At 39.1% G+C, this 20,505-nt stretch overlaps 1 protein-coding gene across 1 annotated transcript in view; it reads right to left on the bottom strand.

The window, feature by feature from the left end:
- Positions 1-19,980, bottom strand: part of LOC141009090 (zeta-sarcoglycan-like) — a 155,374-nt gene extending 135,394 nt beyond the window's left edge. Inside the window, exon 1 of the mRNA XM_073481540.1 lies at positions 19,771-19,980. Coding sequence (XP_073337641.1) covers positions 19,771-19,980 — 210 coding nt within the window. The remainder of the gene's footprint in view (positions 1-19,770) is intronic.
- Between the last annotated feature and the right edge of the window lie 525 nt (positions 19,981-20,505).

Below are 20,505 nucleotides of genomic sequence, written 5' to 3'. Positions count from 1 at the left end.
TTTGCATTGTAATGGTTCGAGCAATTGTCCTTCTGAAATGTACCATTTAGCCTCTGTGACAATGTGAAACTGAGATAAATTAGAGACTGAGAGAGAGAAATTTGGTGACATGAGCAGCTCCCCTCTAAACAGCCATTTTTAAACTTAACTATCAGTATCAGTTAACACAGATCTGTAACCAGACACTTGTGTTGTACTTGTGTTATACAACAGGTAGTTCCACCTAAGCAGTTTGATTAGTGATAGACATGCTCCAATAACACATCATTCATAGGTTGCTGTTTGCTGCTTGCTATGCCATGACAGACATTAGAAACTATATGTGTTACACCAAGTCCATACCCATAAACTCAGGTTGCACAATACTCTCTGCTGCAGTGTGATTAACTTCACCCAAGATGAGTAACAGTAATGTCATCGTGACTCATTAAATGACTGCAGTGCTCTTGTTATGTAAGGAACTGTTTGGAACATGTCCTATTAAATCAAAACTTTGATATGAAGGATTGGAGACTGGGTATTACCTGAAATGGAATAAATAAGAAGGTTGGAAGACTGATGTGTTTGAATATGGTCCATGGGGCATAACCTCCTTCTCTCTTTGTCTCAGCGACTGTGATTGAATACAACTTCCCAACAAATGAAGGAAATCCCCATTAGACAGCAATACACAATAAATGTCAACCTAACCTCCTGTACAAAGACAAAAGAAGAAGAGAAATTCCCAATGATAACACCGTCTATCATTGTCTATCATCAGTATCTAGAAATCTTCTGTCTTCTGCAATTACACTGCTATTATTTTTTCTTACTCTTAAATGTTGTGTAACATAAATGTGGCCAAAACCTTATCACCGGCTTCACTTAAAGATGAAGTTTGTGCTTTTCTGAATGGTGATTATTTTAGGGGATTCTTTATGTTAGTTGGCCTGAAAATTAGAATATTGCTTCACAACAATCGGTATGCTGGTCAATTATTTGAACATTGCGTTTGAGCCCAGTTTCATACTAAAGAGTGTTATAGGCTCACCGATCCACTAGAGGACAGCATGTGAGTATAACGGTTTGCCAAGTACACACATGTATGAAGGTGTAGTAGCAGCAGGGGGCAGTAATGACAGAAGCAAAGGACCGACGTACTTAAAGGTACTCCCTTGTCAAGAGGGTGGCTGAGTTGGAGGTGTGGTTCATTCACAGGACTGTCATCCAGGAGACCAGAATTGTGTGTGAAACCAATAGTCGATGGTGACTGCTTGCAAGGTGCAATATGTACGAGTTTTACAGCAAAACAGTTTTGTCGTTATGACATCTTTGCATTATGTTGAAGAGATATTTACTTAAGTTAACATGTTGACCAGCTATTAACAGCTCCATTGCTAGCAGTGTAAGTACTCTCCCAGTGCTCCAAGATTACAACTTGGACCGTGAGCTAACTGAGCTAAATAGCTAATGACAGCTACAGTTAGGAGCAATTAGTGGTTACTCTTGTGATAGGCTGCTTCCTATTTGTTTTAAGTATGAATTCTACAAGTGGCCAATTCTTAAATACCTTACACATCTTTAAGGTATTAGTTATTTTAGTTAGTTAGTTAGTAAGTTAGTTTTGGGACTCTAAATGGTTGTTGCACATTTTTTATTTCTAGGTTGACCACGGAATGAGACCGTATTGTTTCCGTGGGCAGGTGAGGCCAATGGCAACAGTGACATGGTGGACCGGAGGGTCTATTACACGGTTTGGTGTAATACCGGACTGTTACAAAACATAAAATCCTGACTGGAAAAGCCTGAAGCACAAATCTCTGCACAACCTCTTCATCCTTCAGCTTTAACTCTACGCATTCCCTTCTCTCATATTTCTCTCTCATTTCTATCTCTGTCTGTATCTTTTTTGCCTCGCTTAAACATAATAATGTGAGAGACTGTTTGCAATAGCCCCAATTATCAAAACTAGGGAAAGGTAAACAGGAGGGATTTAAAAATATTGAAAATTAAATATTAAAGTGCCAACATTTGAAGTGGAGGTCAGTGTTTGTGTCTGCATGGGCAAGTGTCTGTAAGATTAAGTTTCCTAACTTGCTCCCCAAAAGCTCTCAGGTTTGATCATAGTAATTGCAGAAAAAATACACTTGTAATCAAAGATGAGTGCATAAGGAAAATAGGAATAAACTGAAATAAAGTACAGGGCAATACCGCAAATACTCATAATCTTACCATGTATATTTGTTTCATTTTAGGTCAAAATATCCCATTTCATACCTTGTATTCATTCCTTTTTAGTTTTATTTTTTTTGTTTGTTTGTTTGTTTGTTTTTTTCAGGTGACATTTTTTCCAGTGATCTTTTAGCCTTTTTTCAAAAAGCTTTGGATTCTCTCCACTTTGAACAAAACATTAAAGGGGCTCTGCACTGTGATCGATTCTTTATTAGATTTACACAGTGGCCAATACAGAACAACTTCCTTGTCAAATTTACTATATTAATTACAAAATTAATGTGGGAAATGCATAATAACAACACCGTGGTGCTGATCAGCAGTGTGTGTGTGTGTGTGTGTGTGTGTGTGTTTTGTGAGCAAAACAAAGGAAGCACAGAGGAAATTGCCTACAGAGTCAGTTGAAATCAAATGCTCTGTTATCTTCTCACCAGGTTTGTTCCATTGATACAATAGATGCAATCAGATCATCACTTTTATAACTTTTTTCCTCTTCCCTCATCAGTTCATCTTATATGTCTCTCTTTTCCCTTCGTCTCCTCATCCACCAATTATCATTTGTTCTGTTCACTTCCCTGATTGTCTATTTTTCTGTATCACGTTCCGCTTCCTTCAGTCCTCTCTTTCCTGTCTTCCTCATCTAGCCTTCAATCATGTCATCTCTTTGATTCCTCATTTTCTGCCCTCACTTGTGTCATCCTGGTTCTATAATCCTGCTCCTTTCTCAGTCACTTATTTTCCTTTCATGCATCTCCCCATCACCTATGTCCCCTCAGCTTTCAGTCTTCTTCTCCACCAGAAGAGGGCATATCACAGGGAAATATAAGACTCCCCTCTCCCTGCATAGAGAACGGGGGGGGGGGGGGGGGGATGGAGCAGGACCGGGAAATCAAACTGATCTATTTTGATCCCCTCTGTTTTCAGGCAGGAAGTCTGGCAATCTACCCAATACAAACACACACAAACATACACGCACACACAGGGTTTCCACAGAGGATGGGTAGCCTCCAAAGACAAGAATTTTAGTGAAGAGAAAAAGCAGAGGGATAAGCGATAAAAGACAAGAAAAGATAAAGCATGGAAGCAGAGGAGGGGAATCTGCCATAGGGGCCCTGGAAGGATGGAGGAAGTAGGGGAAGAAGAGGGAAGAGAAGGGGAGGAAGGAGAGGAGGAGCAAACAGAGGAAGAGAAGAGGGTGAGATCAGGCAAAAGAGCTGGGGGAGCAAAATTGCTGGGTGAGAGAGGAGCCATGAAGAATGCAATGGGAAGATAAAAGAGACAACAGACGGCGAAAGAATACAGTGTAATCAAACTCAATATAAAATGATCATGACTGAAGCAGATGCTGTTGTCTTACACAAAGAAGGGAAAAACATCTTGGTCTCAGTTCTTCGCAGTGCTTTTGTATATACTTATATATACGTATACGTATATAATATTTTAAATCGCTGATTCAAGTTATTTTCTGTCTTAAGACCGTTTCTTTGAAATGGCTTTTTGTAAACTGCAATGACCCACCTGGATGAAATATAACATCAAGGTAATGTTTTTTTTCAAACACATAAAGATAGCTGAACTCAGGACATCATCTCTCCTTCATGAGGAGCGGAGACACTGCTGCTGTGAGTTAAGTGCTACACACACAGACACACACACATTGGTTGAGACAGGTAAGGACAGGGCAGTAGACTGTCAGCTGTTTCACTTTCACAGCTGGTGACAGTGTGTGAAACAACCTCGGTGGGCCATTTGTGTGTTTGCCAGAGATACACTGACACAGATGGACATGCACATACTACATACAAGCATGAGCACACTTATATACACATTGTCTTTAAAACGGCACGACAACTTAGTGTACACATGCATGCACACGCACACAAACCCATCAACCCTGTGCCCTCTCTTCACACACATTTCAGTGCAGTGAGGTGTGACTCAACACCAGTTGAGATCATCAGGCCTGAGACTGAACTGGACCGACAGGCCATCGCTCATAAACACCACTGCTCTGTGTGTGGGGGGGTTTCACAAATATCAGTGTACTGTGAATGTGTGACGTCAATGGGTGACTTTGTGTGAGTGAAAGGCCGAAGGGAAAGCCCCTTGAGCCTGTTGCTGTAGTATCCATGATTTCACCCATTTAGTGAGGTTTCTTCAAATTTTTTGCCTCCGCCTCTTCACCAAGCCATTTTTTAAAAAACTTTTTATTAGATATATTCTCGATGAGAAGCGGCTGTGTTAGTGCGGGTGATGTAAAAAAATGCTTTTATCATATCAACGGATTGCATATTGGAGGTCCTGAGTTTTCCGGTTTCCGTCTTTGAATGGCAAATACAGACCACTGCTACCAGAAGTATTTCTGCTCCATACAGGCGCAGTACTAGCTAGTTGGCCATCGGCTGTAGTTTTTGCGGTATGTTAAAGTGAAGGTTCTCGGCCAAGACACAGGCAACGTGGGGCAATGTAACATTCGGCCTTCAACACTGCTAGTTCTTTGATGTCGGTTTGGTGTGTCTGAGCCTATAGCCTTGTTCAGAGCTAAAAGAAGAATGACTCCAGTGGATCTGTTACATTTTTCCCCAGTTAGACTAGATACATAGATGTGATGTTAAATACAATGTTTTTTAAACAAAATGCTAGCCAGTTAATTACATTGGTGTCATTATATGTGACTGTATCTTGGTGTTATCTATTGATGTATAATCTTATTCTTATTTAAAATGTCTCTGCTCTGCTGTGACTTCATGAATTTGGTCAATAGTGAATTTGTAGTCAGTATTCAGAGATAAATGATGGAAAAGGGGCCATAAATAATCGATAAGGAAATCAAAGTCTTGACTTCCCCAGGGCTCATTTGCCAGTGAGAACAAAAATCTGGCTATTACAGGTTGGGGGGTATAAATGAGATAATTATAAACAAATATGATCTAAAGTCTACCTCAATGGCACAACAATACAATAGAAATACACATTGTTTGCTTTTATGACCTCCAAAGTCATCATAAAACTTCACTGAAAGCTATTATGGTTAACTTTTACTGAGTGTTTTTAAATAGAAGTGTCCTTTAAAAATACAGCAGAAGCATCTCAAAGGTACACTATTACTATGACTAACAGCACTACTGGGTATATCTGCCTTATATCTATAATCTGGCTCCACAGATTTTCTACAGTTGGCCTTCATGTATCACAGCATTACAGTACGACACCACCCAAGGTAAATACGAGCCAACCTCTTCTTTTCCTTTAATACAATCACAAATCGGGACACAAAAGAAATAGATACAGTACAAAAGCTGTAAGTGCTGCAACTCTTTCTTTAATTTTAGTAATCTCCAAATCTCAATGTTCTACCATTGCCAACAACCACAGACACTACAAATGCAGAAATCACATGCAAGTATATCACAGTACATTAAATAGAATAAAAAAGGTTTCCAGACTATATGACAGAATAATAATATCACTGATGACAATCCTCCCTTCGAGCATTGTTTCCACGTATTGCTTTTATGGGCTTCAGGGTAAACAAATAATGAATTCTATCAGCTCATTTTTAGTAACAAGCTTTTTAGGTTACAAGTAAAACCCTTATCATATTACAAAAAGAAGGAAAATTATGACAACTCAATATGAAATAGTGAAGGACTAATGAAAAAGATGCTTATATTAACTGTAAGTTTAACTGGGAGAATGCAACTCCTGAAACTGACGTGATGCTATTAACTAGAGAGAAGTACTGAAGCACAGACAGGGGCATGTGACGCATGTGATTCATGTGACTGAGATCATTTGTTGGGGTTAGATTTAACATCTCAGGAAATGACTGATTGGGGTGCAGGTTAACAGACGTGGACATGACACTGGCTTGCAGAGACAACATAAAACAGAAAAGTTTAATTCTGGCCTAACATCAAAGTACTCAACAAATTAATGTCAACTAGCGACAGACGATATGACCTCTCATTGACCGAATTTTAACCAATGCAAGCGATGGTCAGCACTGGCTACAAATTAATGCTGCTCGCTTAATCTTTGCTAATGAGAAAGAGAGTTACAGCTGAAGGTCAGCAAATCTGGGAATTTTGCAAACCTGGACATCAAAACTCAGCGTGTCTCATGTGGTTGCATAAAAATATTCATATATGTGAGCAAAATGCTGCACCATATCTGTCAATAACCCAATTTGTGTTATTTGAAAAAAGTTTGTTTTATTGTATAAGATTTGCTTGTGGTGTTATTTTGGGTCATGCTTTTATTTTGAAAGTGACTCCCAGGTATCCTTGCGGAGTTCCTGTTTTAGCGAAGGGTAAAATGAAGCTGAGAAAAGGCAAAGTTGATATAAAATAACAATGGTTAAGGCATTAGCAACCCTCCGAAGAGGCACAAGGTTAGTATTTGTTGTTTTTTTGTAATTTTAGTACATGGTTTGTGTCTCTAAATCATTTAGAAGTGCAGAATTTATTTTAATTGATTTGGTCAATGAATTAATGTTAGCTTATTTTGCACTAGTATCTCATTTTAATATATTGCATTTCATTTTTGTTTTATGTGCTTTATTTCCAGCTCTTACGTTGTTGGTTTAGGTTTGTAATAAATCTGAAAAACATCAGTAAGTGTCTGATCATCTTTCGGGGGATCTGCTACAATATCATAGAGTCAGTAGAGCCCTGTACAAACAAACTACAGAAGTAGGTGACTGAGGTTGACAAAACACGGCAGACTACAATACAGAATGAATTAGATTTGATCAACTTTATTTTAATTATCTTCATGACCATAACAATATGCACAGATCGGCCTCAGCACAGACCTTAAGGATCAGCTCAGGACATTTATATTCTGTATTACCCACATCTGATCTGCAAACATTAAAGAGTGCTCTCTCTAGTCCATATAAATAAATCAGCCACACATGCACAGATTCAAACCTGCATAACGTAATCTGCATATTACTGAATGTCTTGGTGGGTCAGAAGTAAGTTAGATCTATGACGTACACATCTTCTGTACTGGTAGCATGCAGGCTTAACGTGTAATTGAAATTGAAACTGGTTTCAGATTGAGAGCTTTGCATATTAAAATAATTATACCACACTATGCAGGCATCAGTGTTTCTGCTGTAATGCAGAGTGACTAAGTATGTGACATGACATCTGAAATGGCCACCTCAGGGCCCATACACTACTTTAACACCACTATTAGAGAACATGCAATTTTTATAGTATAGCAGCAATTCAGTGCACCAGATGAAGGCTATTACAGTGAAAAAGAACTGATTTGTAACATTAAAGCTTGGTCCATCACTGCTGTATGAATTCATTCTTTCATCCTTTACCCCCTAAATTCACACTATAATTACTCTACAGAAAATATCATTCTTTCTTTTTTTTTGCAACTGGATATTTTTCACATACTTTAATAGCATTTGCATATTACACTCACCCCAACCATCCTGTAATTCATATATTACATATGACTGCACTGAATATGCTGTAGTATTGTAATTGTCTGCTTTGTAATTGTTGAGATCACCTCATTTGCTCTGTTCTTATTTATAACCTGGTCTTTTCCATTGCTCTATCTTATTTGCCGCTGCAGCTATCCAATTTCCCCACGGGGATCATTAGAGTTTCATCTCCTTTAGAAATCATTTAATGCACAATGGAACAGAGAATGCATCTTTTAACCCTTTGTGGAATAGGCTATGTGGGATCTGTAAAAGACTTGAGCTGACTGTAGGTTTCAGCGGGCTTACTCTCCAGTTGTAGAGACTTCATATCTTTATAGTGTTTATGTACTGCAAATTCTTGAAAAAAGGACATGGAATGGAATGGACTAGAGTTTACTCTAGACAACCAGGGTGCCAATCACTTCTCATAGTAGCATCCAGTCTGCTGAAGTGGACAATCAGCCCAGTATATCCCATGTGAAAACACCTTGCATTCTTTCCAACCATTTCCGAATGAACACGTGTGACTGTAATTTTTAAATACATGTTTCCTACCTCACCACTGGTTTCAATTAATTTTGGAACTCTATCAAAATCAACTCACACAAATGTACCATTCCTCTGCGTTAGGGCTACCCAAAGTGGGGCTTGTGGGTTAAAGTTGGCCTACCATTACTAGATGTTAGGATAAAGTATGTCATTGGGTGCTTCCCACTGCTATCTGCGTGTATTTTTGAAATCTCAATTACACTAAACAACCTCCAAGCTAGCAACCTACACGCTGAAACGGCATGACCTTAAACAAGCCAGCAGCTACTACCTTTTTTGTTTTTTTGTTTTTTTTTTGGGGGGGGGGGTTATTCATTTAAATGCTAGGGCTCATCTCCCCACATGCAAACCAAGTTTCTCTGACACTATTTTGCAGGGGCCCCATTGCTGCATCCTGGGTTAAGTGCCGCCAAAGATGAATGTGATTGGTTTGAAGACATGCAAACTAGCCAGAGCTTTTTTTTCCCCCCCGATACCAGAATGAGAATTGGCACAGCCAGCCCTTCTTCCAGCGCTGACACAGGGCTGTGGAGATAGGTCAGGCTATGTGAGACTTGGTAACTCTTGATCCTAGCAGGCTACCATTTTGCATCTTAATATAATGTAATAGGTCTTGGTTTTTTGCCAGTGGCCCACCATTAAATTGCATTTTTTTGGGCACCCCTGTTCTACGTCAAACTCAGATGTGTGCTATCACTAGATGATGGAAAACCAAACTAGCCAGCAAAAGTGGTAGTTAGCAAATAAGTAACTGGTAAAAGTAGTGACACTCACAGGAAATGTCAGGTGGCAAATATGATGTAGCGCCCCAAAGAGAAGATGATTACAATTTTTATTGAACAACCATTGTTCCATATCAGCATGAGTCAGAGTATACTGAGGAGGAAGTGGTGCTTGGGTGAGTAGAGTGAGAGGGCAAGAAGAGCAGACAGTACAGGTACATCATTAGATCTGAATCTGACTAACAGTTGAATGCTTTGAACTAAGGATCATCACAAAGTGGCTTTTTGAAAATGAGTAAGGTAGCTTTTCTCTTTAGTCAGTAGGTCAACATAGCGTGCATGTATCTGTCTGTTCGGACATGCCCGGCCTTCACTGCAATCATAATCCACAGAGAGAGAGATTGTTAGTGCGAGAGAGAGAATAGAGAAAATCACCTCATCCACCTTTCTGTTCTAAGGTTTGACAGTTCTTGCTTCAATTTCTCCAACGCTCCAATAATTTTAAAAGAAGCAAGTAAATGTGATATGTTTTACATATTTACCATACATATTTTATGTATAATGAACAGAGATTTATGCAAACATGTTAATATGTACTGTAAATGTGACTAACCATGCATATAAGATGCCCACACAGCAGGGATTGCATTGGAGTAATTTAACTTTCTTTAAGGCTTTTTTCTCATGAAGCCTATAAGAAAACCTCGTGCAACTCTAGCACATGATCACACACACACACACACACACACACACACACACACACACACACACGTAAGTATGCATGTCAGCATAAAAGCAACAGCATACCCCCACATGCCTAAAGACATTCACGTAAACAAATCTTCCATTTGATTGTCTAAACACACACGGTATATAGTCTCTCACCCAGCGGGTATACACACACACACACGCATACACACACACTGACTTCATTAAGATGAGTGTGTTCATTATTTATCATTGTTTATATCTTTGATAGAGTGCCAGCGGAGATAACAAGGCTAAAACTGCTGACTGATGGATATTTTGCCTTCACACATATAGACACACTTACACGCTAGATGGAACACCCCTTGGACACACACACGCACACACACACCAGTGTGAACTTATATAGCTATACAAGCAGGCAGGGGGTCAGCTGTTTGTCAGTGTTTGTGTGTGTTCCTTATTTATCATTTGTTTGACCACTGGAAATAATAGGACTAAAATGCTGACTGATTCAGATTTAGGCATCACATATACACCCAGACCCTTCTTGGTTGTCTCTCTCTCTCTCACACACACACACACACACACATACACACACAAAAATACCCTTGGGTCGATGCATAGACATACATATCAAGGTGATTTAATGTTACAGTTCTTGCCTCTCTCAGTGAGTTTAAACTGAAAAAGTTGCTGACCCGAGAAAAAGCCATCTTTGTTTTGTGCAGACGGAGATTTAAAGTGGTAATCGCACCGACATCTCTTCATTTTTTTCCCTCCTGTTTTACTATCTTTTGTCTTTTCGGGGATATACTGTACATTCATTACCGTGGTGGTTTTGGCGTATATTCCTCCGAGATCTTCTGTCAGTCAGACAGTGTGGGTGGTGCTGTGATGTCTTGTTTAAATTTTAAGTTTGAGTGACACCCTTTGTCTGTTCGGCCTGGTAGCTGGCCATAACTGCAAATGTAATCTCATTACTTGCATTTCAACAGTACATACAGAAAGCCTTTTATAAATGTTGAGCTTCTTTTATTTGACAGGAGAGCTGGAGATTAGGACAACAAAAGCGGGGGAGAGAGAGAGGGAGGACTGTATACAGATAGGGACCGTGGGATTCACTGACATAACGTAATAGATTTCTAATTTTATGATTGATTTAATTATCATAGAATTAAAAGGAAAACCTTACTGAAATAATGTTTGCCTTGTATTTGTTCAGTGCAGTGTGGTGTGGTCATAAGAAGCTAACATTTGACCAGTCTCTAACACCATTGCAAGGAAGGTGATTATTACAGCCACAGCAGGATCTGAATTGAGGAAGCTACAGATTAAAATTGTTGCTTGAGCTGTCAAACAAATTACATTATTTACGTAAATCCAACATGAGGCAAATGAAACTTCACTGAGCTCAGTGGCTTACAGTAATGTGTGGAAAAAGGTACTTTAAGTAGAAATTCAATGCTCATAAACCCTAACCCGTATGTTCTTATTGGAATATGATCAATTACTGCACAAGAATAATTATGACCTACATGACCATTCAGCATTAACCTACAACTGTGGCTTGGCATATAATAGATTATCTGTTCCAGACTAAATAATATAGTCAACCCAATTAGGGGATAGTTGACATTTAATTGAAATATAAGCTGCTTAAGAGATCTGTTACATGTTGAATCACTAATAGACCCCCACACTTCTTATCATCTGTTAGGTAACATATGGATAAGCCTATTGTAACGTGATCAAGGCATCATAAAAGAGGGCTATTTAATGAACAGAGTTTGGTGTTTTGTTATGTTTTACAGCTCTCTATCATTGAGAAAAAATTAAACACAACCACTGAATGCCTTTAATATGAAACATGCCTATTGTTGTTTTATTTTCTGTGAGTGTGTGTGCGTGTGTGTGTGCGTATGTGTGTGTGTGTGTGTGTACTGACCATTCAAGCGATTAACATCAGGCGTGTCAGCGCTCTAAGTCTGATGGATACGTCACATTAACCCCTCTCGACTGTGTGTGCATGGTGTGTGTGTGTGTGCGGTTCTGTGTGTGTGTGTGTGTGTGTGTGTTTGTGTTTGTGCGATTGTGTGTGTGATACAGGAGGACAGAGTATTTCACGCTGGACTCTCCCATTACCTGAGGTCAGCACTGTTACTGACAAAGTGAGAAAAATGTGTGTGTTTGTGTGTGTGTGTGTGTGTGAGAGAGAGAGCGATAAATTACACAGTGCAGGTGTGAACAGCCATAATGATGGTGGCTGGTCTAGACGAGGAGCTGAGTACAGCAGGTTTGGGAGCTTATACTGCCTTCAACAGCACATTTTACTCTCTCTCTCTCTCTCTCTCTCTCTCTCTCTCTCTCTCTCTCTTTCTCTCTCTCACACACACACACACACACACACAGACCTGACACAAGTCATGTGGACAAGCACGCATGCATACACACAAGCAAACAAATAAACACATACACATCGACAATACAGTAGCTGTGACCTACCACATTATGACCCTCATGGCCTTTAACCTAATGCAATGTAGTGGTGACATGTTTGGTTTTATGAAATCTGTTGTTATGAAGTGATTCCATTGTCACACAGTCAGTGAGTTATGATTGTAATTATTATACTGGGTGAACCATTTTATGATACTTATATTACACTATGAACATTTAAATTACAACAGCTTTTTCTGGCACTATTGCTCTCATATTAATCATTGGCCTCACATTAAGTACAATGTGATGTAGAATACATAACTCCCTGTAGTGTACATTAATTAACCATATGTTATCAATAAAAAATGTTATTACATGGGCTAAATAGTTTCCATATTTGTATTAACTCATGTAATTTATGGTACTGATGACGAGACTTTCAAGTCAAGTTGCAGAAGTCAGACTTTTTATCTTCCTGTGTAGTTTATCCTGGAAAACAAAACTTTTATGTGGTTGATGTAGTACCCATGTAGACATACATACAACACATACAACATACATACAACTGACTTACAACTTCCACTCACACACCATCGGTGTGAATGGTGCCCTGAACTAGAAGATAGTGATAGTGATACTAGATGGTGACAGCACCTTGATGAACCCTGTAACACACACACGGACACACATCAAACTCCCACTCTGCCCGTTACTGCCAGCCCATCATCCACTCACTTCCACTCCATAAGGCAGTGAAACAGACACCTCTCCAAGTCCCCAAGGACCCCAGAGGCAGAGGACAGGAGGGAGAAGCTCAGCTTAGATGATGGGACACTCTATTTAAACGGCACACACACACACACACACTTGCTGCCACCACTCCCTCTCCCTCCTTTTTTCCTATCTGTCTTCTTCCATGCATCATTCACCATCGTCCCTGCTCGCCTCCCTCACTCCAATCTCTCTGTTTTCTGTCTCTTTACTAAACTGATCTCAGATTAGTTTATTTGTAAAGAAACGTAAAGCTACACTAGGCAAGGTGTTTATGGAAAAATACACATATCTCTTCGACATAAATCACAAGAGCAGCTGTGACAGCAAAGAGCACTGCATCGGCTAATTGAGATCATGTACCTTTGTACCTTATTTGCCTGAAGGAAAGAAATTCAAATTGTCTGCTAAACAGCAGTGACTAAATGGGGTCTTTCTCCTCGCTCTCTTCCTTTTAATCTCCTGTGGCATCATGAAACATCTTAGTATCTTTATTTACAGTTCAGTGAAGGACCTTTCTTTTACGTCAGCAAACAGTAAAACAATAAGAAATGTACTGCCTCGGCAATTTCATTTGCACAGGCACGTAGATGAGCTGACATAAACATCTATCAAATCTTAACACGTCGTTGTGGGGACCTGAGCATCAAGCAAACTCAGGATCACACACATGGATAAAGGTCCTGTACCACATACCTCAGTGACCTCATTCCAGTTAGATCTGACAGAATTATGACAAGCAAAGTTATGAGGTTATTCAATGTCCAGGCAGTTTGAGAGAGGGTGTGGGATTCATGTCTTGTTCAGGAAATATCAATTGTTTATATCACTGAAATATGTAACTAAATGGTGACTACAAGGAGGGGTGCTGCTTGGGGCAAAGAGATCAAGGGCAGAAAGAGAGGTTAATGAAAGAACAATATTTGATGAGAAGCTGTATCATTTGATACTTGTGGAGTACTATTCTTAGCATGCCAGCCCTGCTAGCTGCAAGAGTGTATTTTCACCATTATTAAAAAAATAATAATTATATTTTACATTATTTGTTTAGGTTTTCTCATCCTCGTTACTAGCTGTATGTCTATTTCTGTGTAGTACAATGAGAGCGATGGAAACCAGGGTCAAATTCCTTGTATGTGTAATGTCCTTGGCCAACAAAGTGGATTGTGATTCTTATTCTTATGTTTTCAACCCTCTGGGATACATTGTTACACTTATTCATGTTATTTCTCAATGTACTCATATATGAGGCTTATGACTATTACATGTGTTATGCAATTCAAGTACTATACATATCGAATATATAGAATAAAATCGAAAAATCATGTGGATTGCTGGATTGAAGAGCAAAATTAAACTATTGTCTATTTTTATGGGCCGGGCTTCACCTGAACCCTCGTTCTGGTGACACTGACCTACAGTATATTGTCATGAACACTGTGTCTGTCTCTCTTGCCTCAGTTTTATGAGCTACTCATAAGCTAGACTTGTTTTTGCCGGCTTTATTCCTGCTGCATTTCCCTGTTGTAACCTAATTTTATGCAGCCATAACACCATTCCTAATTAATGTTGGCTATTTTATTGATTTTCCAATTGTTGTTTCATCGTCTTTAAATCACCCTGTAACTCTGATCTGAAAAGTACCACAAGAATAAAGTTTTATTGTATGCCCCCACTGGTTGGCAGCCAATCAGTATTTCAAAATAAAAAAGCACACTTCACACACAGCCAGTAAATGTTTATCATCGCCATCTATGTGTAAGAATGCTGAAAGGGATTGCAGACAACTGGCAGTTTTATTGTTATTCGTCTACCATTAATCACTTTGATGTGGTATTTATACGTTTGATGTGGTTAAGGATTAAAAGTGCACAAAGTTGCTGCACAAAGTTAAACACATGAGCGACAGAGACTTTCTATAAACACAGATACTGCTGTTACCATAAGCACAAGGGGAATGCTTGGCACCCAGATTGTGTTAGTGGAGACAGAATTCATTGTAGCGTAAATACAATTCTGAATGTTGATGAATCACATTTGTTGTATGACTATAGTGTGCAAGAGGGGCAAAATATGTATGCACATATTGTATGAGGTCAGCACACTATAAACCATGTTATGAAGAGACAAAACATTATGGATTGAGCAGGTATTGAGATGACACACACACACACACACACACACGCACCATAGTGCCGTCCAGACCAGGAATTAGGCAGGCTGATTGGTGAGTGACAACTGAAATTGAATTTCTCTGCAGTGAAAGCCCAAAGGACTCAGGGGAGGACACACACACACACACACACACCCACACCCACTTGTCTGTATAGACGCACACAAGCATGAACATACACACACCCACATCAGCATGAACTATTGCTGAATAATTGCTGGCACATTCACCCTCTCTCTGTCTCTCTCTGTCTCTCTCTCTCTGTCTCTCTCTCTCTCTCTCTCTCTCTCTCTCTCTCTCTCTCTCTCTCCCTCTCTCTCCCTCTCTCACACATAAACTCTTTTTCCAACAAGTCCCTCCTCTCCAATTTACTGCCAAACCTGTCGCTTCAAAAGCAAATCTCTTTTTCTCCCCACACCATCACAATGAGAATCGCATCTGGCAACTCCGAACAAAACAAAAAAGTTTGCGAAAGGCCTTCATTATACGGCAGCCGGTTAGACGTGATTTGAATGGTGACGATGAAAACGACAATCATGGAGCCATAGAAGAAGCACCTCCCTATAGCCAGGTCTGAAATGAGAAATTATGACGAAAGGAAGCATAGCTCTGAATTTGTGTGTTCATGTGTGAGAGAGTGTTGTCCTTTGCCCTTACATTGGACGAATAATAACAATAAGCCCTTTGGAGTTTTTAGGTATGCAACTGCACCGATTTGAAACTGTGAAGGTGCAAAGCGTCAACAAAACCTGGCAACAATGGTAAATTGAAAAAAAAAAAAAAAAAAAAACTGAATTTGAACTTTATGCAATGTTGCACAAGAGTGACACCTCAGATTAAACAACGGTGTGTTGTTATTTACATGTTGTTATGCTTCCAGGATAAACTGTGTTTTGATAACCTTGCTAGCATCAGAGCACACAGGTGGAACTAATGAAAATTAATGTTAGCTCTGTTCCAGCAATTCAACGCTGTGATTAATAATGTTTTAAGCTTCACCTGTGTTTCACAGGTCAAAAATGTCTGCTCTATAAAAGGTCCACACAACCAGTTGCACTCCACATTTTCCCCTCCGCGGTCATGCATGCCCCTTGCATTCAGTTAAAGAGCTTTAAAATGTTTGTCATATAAAGATAAAGGTTATGTTTTTTAAAAAAAAAATTCACACCACCAAAAATCCTAATCATGTAAATTGCTGATTGATAATGAACACAACTTCTTCACCAATGTACCTTGAGTGGAAACAGCAGTATTTGAGGAAACACCACTTTTCTTACTTGTGATTTTCACTTTTTTAAGTCCATTTTACAGCTTAATGCAGTCAAACAGCTGTCAGCATTCTTTGAAATGCTAATTTGGTATCTATGTGACATTTTTGATGAAACTTCAACCACAAGCCAAGTGGGTGTAACGAGAACGTACTGCACGGTTGTGAAACAAGTGCAAATGCAAGTGTTGGGTCACAGTGAGTTCAAAGGAACAACAACATCAATTTAAACTGGCAATTGATACATTATTTTACTTTAACTTAATGCCTTTAGAATAATTACACCATCAGTGTTTTGATTAGTTCCCAATTTCTGTCTGGCTACAAAATCTACTGGGAAAATGAAGGCTGACTGGTGATCCAGTCAGACTGGCACCATTTCTATCTGCTTTCTCATCCCCAGCATAGACCAAATGAATTAACAAACTCACGTTTTTTCCTGTGTTGTTGGTAGCTCCTACTCTGAGGAAAAGGGAAGCGATCCAGTTGTCTTTGCCAAAGCAGTGTCAACAATAACACCACTACTAAGGTTGTCTGTTTCCACTATAAGCCTAAATAACCACTTGCTTCCATTCATCATCTGACATAATAATTATACTAATAGGGTTTAATACTGTTATATTAACTTTGGGAATTTTTGAAACTGTGAGCAAGACAGGGATATTGTTTCCCTTGCAAAGACTGTTTATGCTCTAGCCCGTGTTGCCTTCTCCAACAGTATTCAGGTTTTATGTAGAGTTATGGTCTAATAATACAATTTTGGTGATAAGTAGAAACTAACTGTAAATTATGGTTGAGTATAGGTTTATAGGCTGAACACTTCAAAGGATTGGTCTCCAAGGATTCAGTGTCTGCCATACTGAATAATCATGAACATCGTGGTTCCTTTCTAAAATTAAACTCCTCACCAAAGTGAGTCACTGTCTCTGTTGATCTTAAGTGATCAAATGCAAAACAGCTCACCCGCTGAACTGTAACAGTGTATGTGAATGTATCTCCAATCTGTCTCTGTCAAGTCATCGTCCACTGACATCGTCTCCATCAGGTAGTGAAACAGATACCTCTCTAGGTCTTGGAGGACTCCGGAGGCACAGGACAGGAGGGAATATGTGAGTGTGGGTGTTCAGACACTATAGTTACTGTAAACCACATGTAGACAGACACTTGCTCAACCCTATCATCCCTACACCTTATTTTCATCACTCTCTTCTTCAAGCCATCCTTCCCACCACATGTCCTTCCTTTCTCCAGGCCTCCATAACAATCCAATTGTTTTCTGCCTGTCTCACTACTTTCTTTGTTTGGTTTTGTTTTCCCCTACTCTGCCAGCCATACTGATCTCTACTCCACCAGCAACTCTCTGTCAAACTCCACTCAATTTATAGCTGGGCAGCCGAAGGGGCGCTGATGTAGGATAACACACAGGATATTAATCTGTGCAATATTTATTTCAATATCAGTCTAAAGTCTGTCAGCTGACGGAAAACAGGACCCAAAAGAGAGGTCAAGTGTGATTCTGAAATGTTTTTATTCCAGCATCACTGTGTTTTCTACAGTATCGTTGTCTCTTAAAATAAAACAAAAAAGAATGTCTCGACTAAACTTCTATACTTCTCTGCGTGCACTTTTATCTATTTTTAACTCCCTCCCTGCCTTTAAAACTCCTCCTGTATTCCCTGGTCTCTCATACTGTCTCTGTTTTTCACACAACAGTATACTGTAGCCTATGAAATATCTACAGCTCTTTCATGCTTCGTCCTGGCTGCCTTGCCTCAGGCGTATTTAGCTGTATTTCCCCCCCTCTTGAAACATAAGGCATGACGTGGGCAGGCTTTAGTAGAGGTTTGCAGGGGTCAAATTCTACCTCATTTACATATATACTATCACAGTGAAGTTCCTTAAGCCCCAAGGCAATATGGGATATTCGATGTATGGGGGCTGTTACCCCTGGATGACATGTTCAGAAAGTCTAGGTTGAAAAAAGACAAGAGGCTAGCTTTGACTCGAGATGGATATAAATATATATATATATATATATATATATATATATATATTATTACTAAGGGCTTGTTGTTAGTATTTTAGTGTTTGGTAAGTTTAAAATGAATATGTTTCCAGATCAAAGCAAACAGTATTTCCTACAGTGGATTTTACTGCTTTAGTCAGTTCAAATGTACTGATTTTGTATTTGAAAAGCACAAAACCATTGTGTATCAAAGGGATTTCCAGAATAGTGCTTGCAAAGCATATTGAAACGTCAACAGCAATAACAAACAATAATGGAAATAATGACATTCTGTTAAAATCACAAAATAAGAGCAATACAAAATAAAAAGGAGGTCAGCCACAAGAAATCCAATGAATAAAAACAGGTTTTGAGATGAGTTTTGAACATTTGAACTGATTTCACTGTTTCACAGAGGGCTAATTGATAGGAAGTGTGGTCATTGCAAAGGCCATGTAACCATCAGTCTCAACAAAGACCACCAAACTAAACAACACATACTGTATGTCCTCTGTCATTGTCTTCTACAACAACACAGACTGTATGATACATTTTGTTACAAAAATGAATCATACGACAGTCAAGATCCTTTTACACCACATCTGCCATATTTTCCTTAACTTAACCAAGCAGTAGTGGTGCATAATAGTGTCAGTAGAAAACAGAAAAGGGACCTCTTCACTCCAAAGTTTTGAGGCTCTACATATGTTACATTACTTCTGCCTTCCACTGTTTAAGGACAGGGGGAATACTGTAGTTCACACATTCACTAGAGATTCTTATTAGTTAAATATAAACATTGGCTATATTTGGCAGTGGAACAAAGAAATTATGCCAAACTGAGACCACTAGAGACCCTCAGCAGAGCAAAGTGGTCTGGCAGTATGAACAATGTGCAACATCCCTTTGTTAATCAAAGAACTTTTGAGAGATATCATTTTGTAATGCACGTTTTAATTTAGACAAGACTCGAAATATCACAAAAGGGATTTTATAAAAACAAAAGTTTTAAGCATTAACAATTCAGAAATTATCAGTGTTATTTTTAGAAACTCAGTCTTAAATGGGTGCACAAAAAACACTCCAAAAGAATAATAACATGAAGATACTAACCAGTGCAGTAACAATTTACCAAATGATATGTAACCTTACAGTAAATTCATCAATAGTGGGCACCACTAATTGGATGAGTTCATTTTAAATCAAAGAAAAAACATCCACTTGATATATTGGTGCAACTATTATGCACACACATAGTATGAGTAGGTCTGTTAACACACACACACACACACACACACACACACACACACTCCTGTTGAATCCCCTTTGATTTTATCATCCCTCTCATGTTGCGTTACATTACAGCAAAACCTTTTAAACCACAGCTTTCTCACATAAACTCCCACATAAACACAACACCATATAACACCCTGGCATTTTAATGACATCAACACACGCGGCTCTTACCGGAGTGAAGTTCATGACTTTGAGGATCCAGATGGTCAGCGCCAGGTTGACAATCATGGTGACGAGGAGGAGGAGGATGAAGAAGTACAAGCATCTCTTCCTCCAGCCGTAGATTCCCACTGCTGGGTAAACCTGTGCGCCACACACCGATGCCCCCCGCTGATGGAGCGGGTTGGGCTGCGCTGCAAGTATATACTGCTCCTGGGTCATCTGAAAGGGACACAAATATGAAAAGTATATATAAGGATCACTCATTTTTATGAAACATTTATTTTAATTTACTTATATTTAAGGGAGGAAATATCTCTTTGCACTGTACAGCTTGGAAACCCAACCCTGTTGGGTATAAAAATGTAAAAATGATGTCCGTACTCAGGTTGGGTTTCGTCACGCCAACTGACACAGAGTTTAAGAGGGTTTTTTATGAAAATGTAGTGTAAAACAAATAAATATAGTGTAAAAATAAGTAATACGTGATATTAAGTGATAACTGATAATAAGTGATGGATCTATTGTTTGTGCTGGGGTTATGCTTGGTTACGCTTTGAACCCAACACAGAGGCTATTTGTTACTTCCCAGTGAGTGCGTAACATACCTAAAATATGTGTATGTACTTTTTATTTTATATCTATGTGAGGAGAACAATGCCTTTTCACAGTTATCTTGTACATGTCTGTAATCAGAGTTAACAGACTGGCTGTAACCATGGTAACATCTGCGTAACAGGGTAACAC

This window comes from Pagrus major, chromosome 1 (genome assembly GCF_040436345.1).
Source record: "Pagrus major chromosome 1, Pma_NU_1.0".
NCBI lineage: Eukaryota > Metazoa > Chordata > Actinopteri > Spariformes > Sparidae > Pagrus > Pagrus major.
This window is presented reverse-complemented; position numbering and strand designations above follow the sequence as displayed.